The sequence below is a fragment of the Petaurus breviceps genome, unplaced genomic scaffold (assembly GCF_028583685.1).
Source record: "Petaurus breviceps papuanus isolate PSGF00001 unplaced genomic scaffold, PetGlider_PUasm1.0 91133, whole genome shotgun sequence".
NCBI classification, from domain to species: Eukaryota; Metazoa; Chordata; class Mammalia; order Diprotodontia; family Petauridae; genus Petaurus; species Petaurus breviceps.
Window position 1 is genome coordinate 5,287,875 of NW_027187419.1, and position 17,435 is coordinate 5,305,309.

At 45.3% G+C, this 17,435-nt stretch overlaps 1 protein-coding gene across 1 annotated transcript; it reads left to right on the forward strand.

Moving 5' to 3' along the window:
* Positions 1–2,454: 2,454 nt before the first annotated feature.
* Positions 2,455–16,059, forward strand: TMPRSS5 (transmembrane serine protease 5). The gene is made up of 14 exons (XM_069079807.1): positions 2,455–2,517; positions 4,006–4,123; positions 5,708–5,815; positions 6,451–6,549; positions 7,287–7,422; positions 7,994–8,107; positions 9,220–9,263; positions 10,344–10,506; positions 12,139–12,317; positions 13,166–13,201; positions 13,344–13,358; positions 13,659–13,801; positions 14,205–14,358; positions 15,596–16,059. The coding sequence occupies exons 1-14, from the start codon at positions 2,455–2,457 to the stop codon at positions 15,688–15,690; spliced, it is 1,467 nt and encodes a 488-aa protein (XP_068935908.1). The 3' UTR covers positions 15,691–16,059.
* Positions 16,060–17,435: the final 1,376 nt, after the last annotated feature.

Here is a 17,435-nt window from a genome sequence, read left to right on the forward strand (position 1 = left end):
AAGGCAGGCCCTGGAAATTCTCTTTGAAAATCAGGATTCTCCAACCCTTCAATGTCCCATCCTCAGTGTGGTGTTGTAGATAGACCATTGGGTTTGGAATATGAGGTCTTTTTCAACTTTGAAGTGCTATAATTAACCCCATTTTACAGATGAGGAAACTTAGGCGACAGAAGTTAAGTGACTTGCCCAGGATCATACAGTCAGGTGGTGTCTGAGGCTGGATTTGCATTCAGGTCTTTCTGACTGCAGGCCCTGTACCTATACCCTCTGGTTGTTTATCCTTGCACAGGAGTGGGTGTCATTTCATTTCTGCCCTATTTGTTGGAGTTTATCCTTCTCATAGGTCTTCCAAGAGCAGTTCATAGGGCCATTTATAGATGATTAACCTGGGCAAGGCTGATGAGAAACAGAAATTTTCACAGATCTCCTTCCTCCTTCCTCCTCAATAATTGGGAAGGTTATCAGGCTAAAATTCCAATATGGAACAGAGCTGTGAAGTCAGAAGGCAAAACTAGGGGAGATGCCAGGGTGAAAATAAATAATGCTATTCAGTCGAGGGTGGGAGAAGTGCTGTTGGACTGGAGAAAGAGCCAGCATTCTGATGAAAAACAAAAACAGCAAAAATAAAAAAAAACAAGTGGAGTCTGCAAACGATAGGCCGGAGAACTTGATTTGGATTCCTAGAAAAATTACATACAATCTTCTCTAAGGCTGCCCTCCAGTTCAGCCTGTTCCTGAGACAACACAACAGCTAAAACTCCAGGCCCTGGCTGTTGACTTCCAGCGAGGGGGGAGCCACTACTTCCCCAAACACTGCTATAATGATTGGGAAATTGGCCTTATATCAAGACTCAGTCTGCCTTTTTCAAACCTTCTGCCCATTTTTCTCAGTTCTGCCTTTTGGGGCCAAAGAGAATAATTTAACCCCTCTTCTATGTGACAACCTTTAAAAAATATTATTTATTTTTAACATTAATTTTTTTTTAATTATGAATTCCAAATCCTCTCCCTCTCTCCAGTCCCTCCCCCACCCATTGAGAAGGCAAGCAATATATCAATTATACATGTGAAATCATACAAAACACATGTCCATATTAGCTTACATGACAGTCTTTCAGATTGTTGAGACAGACTGTCATCCTTCTCCAGGCTGAACATTCCCAGTTCCTCTACCTGGTTCTGATGTGGCATGTCCTCAAGGCCCTTCACCATTTGGGCTGCTCTCCTCTAGACCCTCTAGCTTATCAATGTCATATCTTTCTCAGAGTGTGGCAAAATACAGTCCTTATCAAATCCTTACACCAAGAAGCTATGCCCCTCCTAATGTAGTCCAAATTCATGGCTGCCTGCCATATCTCTCTGCTGACTCAGAACTGAGTTGACTGACCATTAGGAAACCCAGATCTTTTTTCCTGACAAACTGCTCTCCAGCCATGCCTTTCCCATTCCATACTTATGAAATCCATTTCTTGAATTTAAGTGTAAGATTTTACATATATCCCTATTATGTTTCATCTTACTGGATTTAGCCCAATTTTCTAGCTGGGCAAGATTTTTTATTTTTAAAAATTTTTATTTTTTATTTTTTTTGCTTTTTGGAGTGGGGAAGGTAGGGCAATTGGGTTTAAGTGACTTGCCCAAGGTCACACGACTAGTTTGTGTGTGTGTGTGTGTGTGTGTGTTAAGTGTCTGAGGCCAGATTTGAACTCAGGTCCTCCTAATTCCAGGGCCGGTGCTCTATTATTCACCATGCCACCTAGCCACCCCAAGTTTTTTTTTTAATCCTGATTGTCACCTATGCTTATTATTCATGCCTGCCAGCTTTGTTTCATCTACAGCTATAATCACCCAATTATTTATCCCTCTATCCAAATCATTGATAAAAGTGTTAGACAGAGGAAAAGGAAGCCATGATCATGAAGGGCCAGACCCCATTCTAGTTCTCTCTCTCTTTCCCCTTCTCCTCACTGTGTTTAATGCATATGGGTAACCAGTCGGTCCTCTCCTTGGGTGGGGCTGGCCTCCTGCGGGCCTGGCTGAGGCAGCTGTCTGGCCCTGTCTGGCTCTGAAGCTCATCTCGTTTGGGCTCAGCCCCTTCTCATCAGCAGGCACAGGCCACTTTCTCTTTCTGTCCCAGAATCCCAGGCCCCCTGCTGGGCTTTCCCCTTCCCAAGCTGGGGGATGCCTGTCTCTAGCTCTGTGCTCATTTGCAGGGAAGGGATGATGGACATGCCCTAAGCCCCTCCCTGCCCAGGGGTCAGCTCCTCCCCCTGACTCAAGTCTTCTGGGTGATGACTGGGGTGGGCGTGGTCTCCTAGGTCTGTTCAGGGAAACAGGCATTCCAGGTTTACAATAAGGCAAACCCCACCCCCTCAAATATATGCCTTTATAAAAGGAGAAGCTCCCATTGACAGAAGAGAAGGGGCCAGTTCTAAGGGTTGCAGAGGCCTGACCATGTTTGTAGGTGCAGAGGATGGAGGCAGGAGAGAGGAAGAGAATGACCGAGGACCAGAGAAGGTAGGAAGGGCCAGGGGTCATCTGTGGGCAGGTAAACCCTGGAAGGGGAAGGAGGAGGGTCTAGAGGCAGAGGTTCCACCACCCCCTGGGGGGCACTGGAAGGAACCAGGGGGCAGGAGCATCCTTGGGTGCAATTTGGGGGGTGTTGAATAAAAATAAGGGGGCAGTGGAAGCATAAGGAAAGAAGAGAAGAAAATTTTGAATTTACTTTTATCTGTTGTGTAACAGAGTTAGTCGTAGTTCCAAATAAACACATAAAATGCAATTTATAACCACTCAGTGGTCAAGTCTTCTGACAGGTCTTAACAAGCAAGTGTTGGCAGACGACCTTGTCATTCATCGTTGGGAAGTCCAGCATGCATTGGCAGGAACATGTGCGTGTAATGACTTGTTTACAATACTACACATTTACATGATGCAATATTGCATCATCAAAATTTCAATGCAGGAAAGGACTAAAAATTTACAATAAATTATTAAATTTAAGATGTATCATTTAAAAATATTTTACATTTTTGAAATGATTCAAATTATAAAAAACATTAAAGGGTTAAATAAAGTAGATTTCCAGGGGGTGCTGAGTAATTTTATTTTTTTGAAAAAGGGGGCAGTAGGCCAAACAAGTTTGGGAACCTTCGGTCTAGAGGATGGGTGAGCTTACAGACAGATGCTGGTGTGGAGAAGAGGGTAAGGCGCTGTATGATGCACAGACTGGACATGTTCCAAAGACCAGGAGGCTTTTTACTGCTAAGAGTGAGGGTCACAGAGTGTGCTGGGGGCTCAGGGATGGTAGAAAATACTTGAAGCAGCTGCTGTGGTGAGTGAGACATAAAGAAAAGGATTGCCAAACATTTACCAAGCAGCCAAAGATTTAATGGCAAGCTTTGGAGACTCTCTGGGGTTCTTAACTTGGGGGGAGGAGGCCTTTGAACTTGCTTTTGAAGCTATATTTCAAGACAGTTGTATCTGAGGCAGCTACGTGGAACACTGGACCTGGAGTCACAAAGACCTGAGTTTAAATCCATTCTCTGACACTTACTAGCTGCTTGACTCTGGGCAAGTCACTTAACCTCTATCTCAGTTTTCTCATCTGTAAAATGGAGTTAATAATAACACCTTCCTCATGGGGTAGTTGTGAGAATCAGTGAGATAATATCTGTAGAACATTTTGCAAGACATAAAGTACCATTTACTAGTTATTGTTAACATATTATATTTATTATTAAATGTTCATAACATATCTTCATGTTATAGATTATATTTACATATAATTATATTATTATTAACACAATTATTAGCAATTATTATTGATATAATTGGTTCCCTTTGTAATCCTCTATATTTTATTTTATAAATTGAGAAATGCTATTAGGAGAAGAGGCCTACATACACAGGCTTCACCAGACTGCCAGAAATGTTGAGTAACAGTCTGAGACTGATAATGGAGGGAGGGGATTCTAGGTATCTTTAATTTATTTTTCTTCCTAGAATGTGAATCTGGGTCACCAGCATGATTTGGAAGGGCATCCTAGGGGAGAAGCCAGCCCGGTGGCAGGAGCGGAGCCTGGAGGCCAGCTGGAGATAGTCGAATTACAGGAAGAATTCAGTGAGGACGGGGAGGGGGAGGATCTGGGAAATTCAAGGAGCACAAACATCAGAAGGGGCCTTCGGGATGAAGAGGGTGACAGGTCTATATAGTGTGCTGGCTGTCCTTCTCTGGCCTGACAGCTATCAGGTATTGGATTGGAATAGTCTGTGGCCTATTCAGACCTTTGGGGTTCCCATCTCCCTTCTTCCTCCATAATGGCCTTTTAAAATTTACAAATTTAATCCATCCAATTAAGTAATTACTATATGAAAATCATTGTGCTAGGTGCAGATGGCACAGAGTCATAAATGAAATAACACCTGCCTTCAAGAAACTTACGTTCTGACCGGAAAAAGTAACATGTACACATACAAAACGCTAAATGTGAAAAATAATACAAATACACAAAGTAAATACCAGGCAGTTTGGGAGGTGAAGGCACAGGGGAATAGCAAGCAACTAGTTTAGTTGGGGAATAGGTCACATGGGGAAAATAATGTGAAATTAGCTTGGAAAGATTGGCTGGAGTCAGGTTGTGAGGGGCTTTAAATGCCGAACCGAAATTTCTGTATTTTTATTCCAGATGTAATAGAGAGACACAGATACTTCTCCAGTGTGGGAGTGACATGGTCAATATCAATATGGCACCTGTGTGGAGAATGAATTGATAAGGGAGGAGACTTGAGTCAGAGAAGTCAATTAGAGGCTGTTGTAACAGTTTAGGGCGGGAGGTGATGAGGGCTTGAATTTGGATAGGAGCCCTATGAACAGAGAGAAGGGAACAGATATGAGATGTATTGTAAAAGCAAGGTTGACAAGGCTAGTCTTCTAACTGGTAGAATGAGAAGAGTCAAGTCAATGTCCAAAGGCAACTGGACACTTCAAAGCTGAGTGCTTGAGAAAGGGGTGGTGACCTTGACAGAAATAGTAGACTTAGAAAAGAGGTGGGTTTGGGGAGAGAGATCATGACTTCTGTTTTGGTTATGCTGAGTTTGGGATGCCTCTGGGACATCCAGGTGGGCCTGGGAGACTGAACGTGGGAGAGAGATGAGGCCAGGTATCTAGATTTGGGAGTCCTGTGCATATAAAGGGTAACTGAACCTATGGGAGGAATGAAATCACCAAAAGAGAAAAGAGAGAAGGGGGGGGGGGGAAGCAGGACAGAGTCCCAGGTTATAGACATGCAAAGGGGCATTATATTCTTTTATATTATCTCCCTTGAGTCTCACAACACTGTGAGGTAGGTAATTCAGGTAATATTGTACCCATTTGACACATGAGGAAAACAAAGGTCAGATAAATTAAATGACTTACCACATCTTCTCCTCCCCATTTTAGTCTACCCCTTCCCTTTTCTTCCTATTCCTGACCTGGAAGAAGAAAAGAGAGGAAGCTCCCTTGTCCAGGTTGCCCTGAAGAGGAGACAACTGAGTTTCCTCTCTTTTCCCATTTCTTCTATTCCTGGTACATGACAGAAGGTCACTTTCAAAGTTACTTGCTTGAGGCACCAATGGGAAGTTCTACAAAATGGAGCCTGGGGATAGGGCCTGATTGGGCTGTCAGGGTTCTGGGGTCCCAGGTTCTCTTTGCTTCTTTTTACAGACTTTCCTGATGGCTGCTGGACCTTTCCGAGGTGGGGAAGGCGTGGGTGTATCTTTCTCATGGCCATGGGGCTGATGGCTGGGATAGGCGCTGGGATCTGGCTTCTAGGTCAGTGATATGGTGAATAGTAGGATCGTCTCTGGGGTTGAAGACACTGAGCTATATCTTGTCTCATGATTTCCTAGGCTTAAAACAATCCTTTCTGACCCATTGGGAAGACTAGGAGAATAGGGGCAAAGGAATAGGTTCAGGGTGGTTGGGGGAAGGTGTGAAGCTTTCCCTTTGGAGTGTTTGGGAGAGATGGTCACCAAAGGAGGAAGATAAAAATTGTTCCTCATCTCCACCAAGAAAGAAGGGGAAATGGGATAGAACTGCAGCAGGAAGGACTGAGTTAGACATAAAGAGGAACTTTTCAATAGTGAGGCCTAGAAGTCACCTGAATGATTAATGGCTGACCCAGAGTATATTTATGGAGCAAATTTTTTTCCCCTGAGGGGAGGGCAAGGCAATTGGGGTTAAGTGACTTGCCCAAGGTCACACAGCTAGTAAGGTAACTTTTGCTAGAATGGGAGAGAGACTTTCACCTAACTGCCCTGGACAGGGCCAGGGATGAAGTTCTCTTTAGGAGGCCTGCCCCATTTTAGAATTCCCCTGGTTGTCCACGGTAGCTGTCATTGGGCTCTGCCGGAAAGTCTCCTCTCCTGATCTTCCCTCTCCCCCTCCCTTTTCACCTCTTTCTTTAGTCCTGCTTTTCAGGACAAATGCCTTGTTGAAGACCCTGCAGCAAAAGAACATCATGAGCTGCACAGAGGAACCCCTCCCCCCAACAGAATCCAAGTCAGGTGGGTGACTGCTTCCTTCTTTGAGTCCTGTTCACCCAGTCTGGGTGATAGGAAATCCCTCTTTCAAGATTCTCCCCTTCACATTCAGGGTTCTGGATGCTAATCAAGAGAATCCTAGGTCTCATTTCTCCATTATGGCTCTCCTTTCATCAAATACAGTCAAGGATGCATGGAAAGCCCCTTGACATCCTGGGTGGGAAGGAGGGGAAGTTAGACATGGAGAGGGACAGGGCACTGAGCTGGGCCTGTCCTTAAGGAGACAAATTCTGGCTTTTAGCACTGTCTGGGCTGACTCATTGCTCTCTAGGGGTGGTGATCTAGGCTGTCCCTGAAGCTTGTCCTCAGAGGGACCTGGGGCCATGGAGAAATCTAGAGGGTTAGGTAATCTTTAGAAAATTGAGCTCCAGATGGCCTCCTTTCTTATATCAGGAGACAGTGTTCCCCTTAGAAACAGGTGGAATATTTGGCCCAAATTGGGGCAAGGACCTGGGGCTTGAGTATCTGGATTTTCTCTAATTTGTGCATTTTGCCTTTTCTTTGGAAAACACCCTGCCAGTTTCCATCCTGAATAACCCAGATGGATGTCTGTACCCAGGCCTTTCTTCCCAACCCCATCAAGCACCATCTTGTCCAGACTCCTAGGATACATTGCTAGGTTCCAGAGAACCTGGATTTTCTTGCTCCCTAAGCGCTGGTGAGCATAGGAGACAATGTGGTTTTTCATGCTGTGGTTTCAGTATCTTTCAGAGTAAACACCAAAAACTTCTTGCTGGAAATGCAGGTGAGGGCATGGCCAGGCTGGCTCCTGGTATGCCATGAGGGCTGGAGTCGTGCCCTAGGAACACAGATTTGTGGGCACCTTGGACATCTCAGGTACTTTGGTGGGAGTGGGAGTGGAGGAAGGCTGGTGAAATAGAGGGGAGGAAGAGATAGAGAGAGAGAGAGAGGACTGGAAGGTGGGGAGATTCCTCTATTTGTCTATAGTTTCATTTCTCTCCAAGATGGTCCCCAGTGCTGAGCTCATCTAGGTTGTTATCTTGCCTTCGGCCTCCAATCTGTTCCATACTTTTGAGAATCTATGTAATTTTCAACAATGACAACAAAAAGACCCCAAGGGAGGAAGGATCTCTTTCTTTCCTCATTCTGCCATCCATTTAAATGTTTCCCCCTTAGAAAATTCTGTTTTTTATCTAATTCACATTCCTTCTGCTTCAGTTTAAACACATTTCTTCTTCTTTTTTTTTTTTTTTAAAGCAATTGGGGTTAAGTAACTTGCCCAAGGTTACATGGCCAGTTTTTGTGTGTGGGTGTTAAGTATGTGAGGCCAGAACCGATCCCGGGTCCTCTGACTTTGGGGCCGGCGCTCTTACTCACTGTGCCACCTGGCCACCCCTAAGCCCATTTCTTCTTCTTTCTATATGATGGCTACCTCTTTTTCATCAAGACTCGGTCACTACAAAGGAGTGAACCTGACTGATATCAAGGTCAACAATTCTCAGCAGTTTGTTCAGTTTCTTCCTGGATCGGGGGGTCACCTGGAGGAGATGTGGCAGCACAGGTAGGGGACCTGAGTTTGGGCTGAGTAGAAGGAGATGAGGTCAACAGGAAGAGTCTTTCCCATTGCCCCTGGAGACCTCAGATGGAGATTCTTCTTTTCTTTAAGGGGAGGGGATGGTGCCAGGTCACCAGGGGCATCTAGGGATGAGGCAGATAATTTTTCCCTAATCAGAAATTGCAAAGGATTCAGGTAATGCTCAAGAAAGAGATAAAGCCCCCCCGCCCCCCCATCCCGGCCAAGGTCAGTGGACTGTCCAGAAGAGAGAAAAACACATAAGCCTAGATGATATTCTTCCAGATAGTGGAAGCTGGCAAGGCCCAATGAGTGCAGCAGCCCCACTGACCATGAGTGAGCGGGATGCCCATACTTCTTATGCCTGTCCCCGCATCTTTCTCTCCCACTCTTCATCCTCCGCAGGATCCACAGGAGAGAAAGAAGTGAATATGTGTGTGTGGTGGGGTGTGTGTGGCATAAATAAAGACCTGAGTACGTAAATAGGGAGAGCCTTTCTATTTTCTCAAGGGGAAGATTAGAAACATTCTTATTTAGTGAAAATAGATGCCAGAATGGAGTCAGGGGTCCAGCATGGGGAGGAAAAGGAAGAGATTAATTTAGGGTTGGGTGAGAACTAGCAAAAATAAGACTTCTCCAGTCTCTGATGGGGCTGAACTCCACTGGGACTAAGACAGGGAAAGTTTAGTTTTCTCAGGGAATTGTTTGGACCTTTGATGTACCTGTGGTTGAGCACCGTATCTCTTTTACGTATATGGCCAAGCTGTAAATGGGATCATGAGGTCTTAAATTCAGAGCCAATAGTGACGTTTGAGTCTATTGAGACCAACTCCCTCATTTTACAGATGAGGAAACTGAGTCACAGAGGCTAAGTGACTTGCTTTGGGCTATGTAGTGAGTGTCTGGGCTAGTTATGAACTCAGGTCTTCCTGATTCTAGACCCAGTCAGTGTTCTATCCACTATGCCACCCAACTGCCCCTTAGTCATGAGCTTAAAGGGTGTCTGTATTGCTATGAGATAAAAGGGCCCTGAGTCCTTGGGGATGAGCAGGAGGCCCCAACATTAACCCCTCCTTTTCTTAACCCCCACTGCTTCATAGGAACAGCTGTGCCTTGGGCCAGGTTGTCTCCCTCAAATGCTCAGGTGAGTACATCTCGGCCCCCAGAAGAGGAAGGAGTGGGACATCAGGACTTGGAAATGGATGGCCTTGGCCCTTCCCCTACCATTATCATCCTGAGTGGGGATCAGGGGGTAGTTTCAGCCACTCAACATATGTGATTCACCAAATATTTATTAATCCCTACTATGTGCAGAGTCCTAGGTTAGGCAATGGGAAAACTCCTTTTCCTTCTGGTATGTGTAAAACATAAGGGTATAAACCAAGGGTGGGGAATCTGCGGCCTTGAGGCCACATGAGGCCCTTTGACTGAATCCAAACTTCACAAAACAAATCCCCTAAAAAAAGATTTGTTCTATAAAACTTGGACTAATCAAAAAGCCCTAGAACACCACATGTGGCCTTGAGGCTGCAGATTCCCCATCCTTGGTTTAAGCTGTTTACTAGTGAGGCAATTGCTGTTCACCTCTACATGTATCTGGTGACTGTGTTTGCCTACCTGTGCACTGGCCTCACACAAAGATCCCATCTGATCTGTGGTCAATTCTCCATTATTGGTAGATTTTCTTTGTAGACTTAATAATCCATGGGGAAAAGGGAGAAAGGGGTGAGATGTTGCTAGGAGGAAATATGGCGGCGGCCCATACCGGGAAGCTTGGTGGTGGGCATGAAATAAACAAGAGGCCTTCTCCATTCCCCTGGAGATGCCAGGGTGGCTCATGAAATCTTAGAATTATCCAGGTACTGTTCTGAACCTGGTGTCTAATGCCTTTTGACCATTTGATACCTTCCCCTCCTCCTCCTCGCCTCCTAGAGTCCAAGTTGAGGTGAAGTTCAGCTAAGTCTATCCTACAACTTGTTAGCAGCCTCAAAACCAGGAGGAAGTCAAAACTCTTGGTCAAACTGATGTTACAGGGGTGGGGGATATGTGTGGAGTTCCATTATCCAAGCTTCTCATCTTAGCCCCAAGGCTTACGGAGAGTTAGGCATGTACACTCCATGACCCCACAGGCCCAGGCCATCCTCCCCAAGGCCCTCAGTGATGGTGCTGACACCAACCTTTGTCTCTCTAATTCTCTATTTCCACTCCCACCAACTATGGCCAGAGTGTGGGGTCCAGCACCTGACTTCGCGGATTCTTGGAGGGACACCTGCTGTCCTTGGGCGCTGGCCCTGGCAGGTCAGCATGTTCAAGGGGCCCCAGTACTCATGTGGAGGTTCTCTGCTGGCTCCAAGCTGGGTGGTGACCGCAGCTCACTGTGTCTACAGGTAGGTGTCCAGAGGCTCCCCACCCACCCCCTTAATGAACCTTGGCCTTTGCTATGGAGCACATGGGAGGCTTTTCTGTTCATTTGTGGATGGGCGCCATGCTTCTCTTCGTTCTGTCTTTATGTCCTATATAGAGAGGTGTGTCTGACGCAGATTATAAACCTTTAGAAGGTAGCATTAGTGTTTATAGGCCTTTTTGTGCTGTGGTTAGATTTGGACCATGTGTAATTTTTATTATGCTTACAATAATGATGGTTCATTCATTCAATAAGTGTTTATTAAGTATGTGTCTGGAGCTGTACTAGGAACTAAGGAGACAAATACAAAGAATGAAATAATCTCTACTCTCAAGAATGCTAACTATAATTATAATAAATTTCAGTTCATTCAACATATGTTTTTATTTTTTTTTAAAGCAATTGGGGTTAAGGAAATTGCTCAAGGTTACATAGCCAGTTATTTCTGGGTGTGGTGCTAAGTATCAGAGCCTAGATTCTATCCCAGGTCATCACAACTCTGGGGCTGGTGCTCTTACTTACTGAGCCACCTGGCCGCCCCAACATATGTTTTTAAAGCACCTATATATAGTATGTTGGTCACTGCTTGGAGCTGAGGGAAAAAAAATAAACATAAAACCATTCCTGTCCTCCACAAGCCTCCATTCTGTTGTGGGGAGGGGATAGGACAAGCATACAGCAAGAAAATGCAAATTATATACAAAGAAATTTTAATTGGGGATCAGGATTGGGGGGGAGAGAGACAGAAGGAGAGGGAGAAGACAGAGAGAGAGACAGAGTGAAAAGAAAGGAGGAAGAGAGAGAGTGAGAGGGAGGGGGGAAGACAGAGAGAGGGAGAGTGGAGGAGAGAGAAGGCAGAGACAGAAAGAGGAAGATGGAGAGACAGAGTGAGACAGAGAGAAGAAAAAAAGGGAAAAAGAGCGAGAAACAGAGGGGTAAGAAAAGCAGGTGACATCAAAGCTAGACTTGGAAGGAACACTTATACAAATGCCTTCCATTTATGTAGTTCTTTATGGTTTTGCAGTGTCAAACCATTTTTTCCTTTATATTCTCAACAATCTCAAGAGAGAGGCCTCTATGTATGGGATCTATGGGAAGACAAGACTCAGAGAGAGGTTAGGTAATTTGCCACCTATTCATTGGCAGAGTCAGGACTTGAACTCAGAGCCAGAATTTGAACCCAGGATTTCTGACTCTTCTTTCTACTATACCACAGCACTTCTTTGGGGACTTAGTACGTTTTTAGCTGACGATGACAACAGTGATGAAGCAGTAACATATTGAGGAACTGGAGTTCTCTAATGACTTCTGGCATCTAACTCATCAATCAGCCATAAAATATTTTCTAGGTGCTTGTTCAGGATCACCCCACCTTCCAGACTCTGGAATCGAAAGACCCAGGTTAGGTCCTGCTTCTGAGTGAGGCCTGCCTACTGCCTCTCTGGTGGCCTCTGAGATGCTCCCTGTGCCTGGTGTGGGGACGCAGACATGTATAAGGCTTGGACTTGGCTGCCAAGAGGACCTGCTCATGTCTTCTGGCCCCATTGGCATGGTCTTTCTGTCACACCTGTGCCCTGTGCTCAACCCTTTGCATCATCTCTCTGTCTAATTGCAGGTTGTCCGACATGTCCAGCTGGAGGCTCTTTGTGGGGATTGTCAACCTCAGTGAAATCGTGTTGCATACGGGAACCGTGGTGGAAAAGATCATCCTACATCCCCACTTTAGAATCCGCAAGCAGGGACATGACTATGACATTGCTTTGCTGAAGCTCCAGACCCCACTGAACTTCTCCAGTAAGTAGGGGATGACCTGATGGACACTGGCCCTTTAAGTGAGATGGGGAGAGGTCTCTCTTTGGAGAGAGAAGGATGCCCTGTCTGGGTCAGGGGTCCAGTTGGGATAACTTTTCCTGATAAACAAGAAACCCTTTTTAAAAGTTAATTTATTTATTTTTAGTTTTGAACATTCACTTCCATAAGTTTAAATTTTTCTTTCTCTCCCTTCCCACCCTCCTACCCAAGACAGCATGCAATCTGATATAGGCTCTACGTATACATTCCTATTAAACATATTTTCAAATTTAGAAGCCTTATTAACATATGAATGAGCCCCTATTTCTTGGCTTGAACAATGCAGGTAATTTTCAGAGTAGGATGAGTTCTAGCATCGATGCCCTGACTTGGGGGATAGGAAGAAATGGAGTAGATATTGCTTTATCACCCTAAAATGGAGCTCCCCAGGCAAGAAAGCTAGAAACTGAACTTGTCTGATCTTCATGGAGCCAATCACCCTGCCCCAGGAGTGACTTCCATTCTCAGCCTCCCCCTTGTCCATGCTTCCTCTCAAGGCTTCACTTTGGTGGTCAAAAGACTTTGTGGGAAATAAAAAGTAGCACCCCACCAGGAAAAGTTGTGAGGACCCTTCCCCCTAGTGATATTTCCCTTTGACCTGTCCCTTCAGACCAGACCATGTCTTCAGCACAAGGAATAGAGGCTAGGTTTGCTAGAAGGTCGGGGTTGTGCTCTTCAGGTCCTAGGGCTGGGACTGAACAGGACAATGTAGGAAATAAGAGTTGTGGATTTCTCCTCCAGAAACAGTGCAGGCTGTGTGCCTGCCAGAAATGCAGCAGGATTTCCCACAGGGCTCAAAATGCTGGGTGTCAGGCTGGGGCTTCACAGCTTCTCTTCAAGGTGAGTTAGACCAAGAAAGGTGCGTGGCTGGTATTGGACGAGAGGCAATTGGGAGGAATCCCCTACCCCCTTGTAAGCAGATTGGCTGTGACACATTCATTCCCCTTTACCAACATCACTGTACTCCAGATTTCCTTTTCCTGGGTGCCCTCTTTAGCCGGATCTACTAGCTTGGCGTCCTTTGGGCCATATTCATGTTGGGAAGACAGTCCCATGTTAATTCTTCACTCCTTCCTCTTCCTGGGGCCTCCACAAAATATCACAACCTCCTGTGGCTTTATAACAGTCCATTTGTGGAAGTCCAGGGCCCAGAGACATTCATGATACCCTCCCTAGGGCCTCCATTCCTCCTCCCTGCCCCCTCCCCCATCTGACAAGACTGCTGCCTCAGTTTTTGCCTCTGTCTCCACGTTTCCATGCTGTCTGAGGCTCTGCCTCCTCCAGGGTATGGCTCAGACACCCTCCAGAATGCTGTGGTCCCCCTGATCAGCCCCCAGCTCTGCAACAGCTCCTGCATGTACAAAGGCATGATCACTTCCCGGATGCTCTGCGCTGGCTACCTGGATGGGCATGCAGATGCATGCCAGGTGCTAGACAGGAGGAGGTTTGGGTTTGGGGGTTGGTATGGAGAGGGTCCCAGGTGGGGGAGCTCTGGGCAGCACAGGAGGTGGGAGTTAAGAAGACTTTTTATAAAGGGGCAGGTAAAGTGATGGGTGCACATGAAGCCTTAATTCAATTAGACTTAGCAGAGATGATTCATAGGGAGTCACCACTGACACTAGCCTCTGAAGGAGCCAGTGAATGGGAGGTTGCTCTGTAGTAGGCTTTGGGTGAGGTGGGGGTTGGCTCTGTCCTGAAGGGGAGGTGGGGTGGGCTATGAGCCAGATCATTAGCCATTAGGCACGTGGCAGTAGCCATGAGTCGTACCTTTCTCCTGAGAAGAGACAACCAACTGCTCCCTTCTCTGTCTCTGTCCCTGGGGTCTCTAAGGGAGACAGTGGAGGTCCCCTGGTGTGTCTGGACAGAGGGATATGGCGCTTGGTGGGTCTGGTGAGCTGGGGCTGGGACTGTGGCATGCGCCACAGGCCAGGAGTCTACACCAAGGTGGCTGTGTTCTTGGACTGGATTCACCATCAAATTGGGGGTGAGTGGGGAAGCAAGGGGGAGGCATAGGATGACTTCTAAGGACTCCTAGGAGCCTTGGAACTTCACCTGGGTGCCTATTATCTGTTGGGGGCTGGGCAGGAAACTGGGAAATACATCTAGGGTGGAGGTGGTGGGGGTAGGGGGATGATGTTTCTAGAATTGGAATCCATGGATTAAAAAAAATTAAATTTATGTCTGTGGCACTCCTCCCCCTTCCTTCTTCCCCCAGCATGAGGGAAAGGAGATGGGCCAGGAGTTAGGTACCCTGGACTCACAGTCACAATTAACCATAGTACCAATCAAATTGCATTATTCTCTGAACATCAATTTCTTCATCCATAAAATAAGGCTAAAAACACTTTCTTTGCTTATTTCATTGAGGTGATTAGAGAAATAAAACGAAATGTTTATAATAGCCCAAGTAGTTCAGATTATTGCTGCTGCTACTACTGCTACCCCTACTAGTACTACCACTACCACTACTACTACTACCACTATCACTACTACTACTACTATTACTACCACTACTACTACTACCACTACTATTACTACCACCACTACTACTACTACTACCACTACTACTACTGCCACCACCACTACTACTACTACTACTACTACTACCACCACCACTACTACTACTACTTCTACTACTACTACCACCACCACCACCACCTCCACTACCACCACCTCTACTACCACTCCTACTGGTTGGTTGGTTTTTAGTTATACCAAATATGTACATGGCAGAGTGGATAAAGTTCTTGGCTCAGAGTCAGGAAAACTCATCTCCCTGAGTTCAAATCTTACTTAGCTGCATGATCCTGGGAAAGTCACTTAACTCTGTCTCAGTTTCTTCACCTATAAAATGAGCTGGAAAAGGAAATAGCAAACCATTCCTGTCTCTTTGCCAAGAAATCCCCAAACGGAGTCATTAAGAGTTGGACACAACTGAACAACAGCAACAGCAGCAGCAGCAACAAATATGTACTCAGTGTGGGGAACTCCTGATGTGGTTGCAGTCTAGGAGACTAGAAGATGCCAAATGACATGCTTATGGTTAGCATCCAGAATGTGCTTGGTACAAGACTTGACCCCAGGTCTTCCTCACTCTTGAGGCTGGTTTTCTATCCCCTGTGCCATGAAGTTTCTTCTTTTCATAATTATTACAAGAATCTCCAGGGTGGGAGGGTGAAATTAGAGGAGGGAAACAGATACCTGTGGGACCTGTGACTCAGTTTCACTGGATCTTGATGGTGGGGGGCCCTCCACAGGTAAAGGAGCAGAGGCGGTGGATGAAGAAGGCAGCAGTCTTTGGGCACCCCTGACTTGACAGTGACTGCGCCCATAAGTTAGATGAAGCCCACAGTGGACAAAGCTACCCGAGTTGTACTAGGGCCTTCTGGATGAAAGAAACACCCCTGATGAAACTTCTCTGATCCTGGATGTGGGGTTTCTAGAAGAGCACTGGGGTGGGGCGATGGTGTGTGTCTGTCTAGGTGAGTTAGTCCCCGAAGATATGGTGATCAAATGTATTAAAATAAGGATACAAGAGACCGTAGAAGAACAAGAGAGGGTGGGCAGCTGTGGACTGAGCCAGTATTCTGCACCTCCTAAATCAGAATGGTTCTACTCTTCTACTACCCTGAATGGCGTGTGTGTGTGTGTGTGTGTGTCTTTAGGAGGCAGATTCCTACCAGGGTAGCTGTATGCTGTGGACTGAAGACCAGGACATATGAGTTTCAGTCCTTTCTTTACCATTGTTTGTGTGACTTTGAATAAATGACTGTATCATTGCTTTAGAGTCTTCTTACTCCTCCTCCTCTGATCTGCCCTCTTCCTCCTTGGATCAATCAACAAGCGCTTAATGAGCTTTTACTCTGTGCCAGGGGCTGTGCTAGATGCTAGATGTACAAAGACGAAAAAAGAAGTCTGAACAGAATGCTGAGGTAGAACAAATAAATACTTATTCAATGCCTACTGTATGGATGGACTCGTGAAGACCAAAAAACAAAACCAAAATCAATCGTTTGCCATCAGGGAGCTTGTATTCTCTTGGTATACGTTATAAGAAAGGATACCTGCAGCTAGAATGGGCCAAATTAGATGGAATTTAATGGGGACAAATGTAAAATCCTACACTTGGCCTCAAAGAGTCAGCTATGCAAATATAGGACAAGGGAAACATATAGATTATACCTCCCTGATAGCTCTCATATCCATATTTATATCTCTACTCGTTCATCACCATAATTCAAATCCTCACCTCTCTTAGAACCATTGCAATGTCCTCCAGTTGTCATCCCTGCCCCCAGTTTCCCCTTTTTCTGACCCATCTCTCACATAGCACCAAACTGACCGTGGCACTCTCCTACTCATGAAGCCTCAGTAGTTCACTAGTACCTTAGAATAAAATAGTACAAACGCCTATGTTTTATATTAATTAATTAATTTATTATATAGAAATATATTTATATTTCACAATCTAGCTCAAACTGATCTTTCCAGGCTGATTATACCTGACTTTTCCTCACGTGCTCCATCTTCCAGTAAAACTGGCCCACTTGCTGTTCTCATACACACCATTCCATACCCTGCCTTTATGCTTTTGTACACGTTGTCTCCTATGTCTAGGATGAATCCCCTCCACATATAACACTTGGAACCACTAGCTCCCTTCAAGGGCAAGAGCCATCTCCTAAAAAACACTTTCTTTGATTTTCCCAGCTATTGACTCTAATCCCCTTTCAAATTACTTTCTGTTTATATGTATTTATCTTCATATAGTTTTCCTCCAATAGAATGTAAACTCCTTGAGGACAGGAACTGTTTGTTTTTTTGTTTTTACATCCCAAGTGTCTGAGATATAGTAGGCATCAATATTTGTTGATTAATTAAAAATTCATTTCAATCCAATATTAAGTACCTACATTATGTTAGTCCTGTCCTAAGCACTGGAAATACAAAAACAATAGAAGAATCATTCCCCACTCACAAAGACATATTCGAATGAGGGAGATGACGGAAAACTAATAGGTATGTGCAGAATAAATACCAAAGAAGCTAAATTCGTGGTTG

Coding starts and splice junctions, on each gene's coding strand:
- TMPRSS5 (XM_069079807.1), top strand. CDS start 2,455: ATGTTTGTAGGTGCAGAGGATGGAGGCAGGAGAGAGGAAGAGAATGAC. Junction 9,264..10,343: donor TGTCTCCCTCAAATGCTCAG/GTGAGTACATCT, acceptor AACTATGGCCAG/AGTGTGGGGTCCAGCACCTG. Junction 14,359..15,595: donor GATTCACCATCAAATTGGGG/GTGAGTGGGGAA, acceptor CCTGTGACTCAG/TTTCACTGGATCTTGATGGT.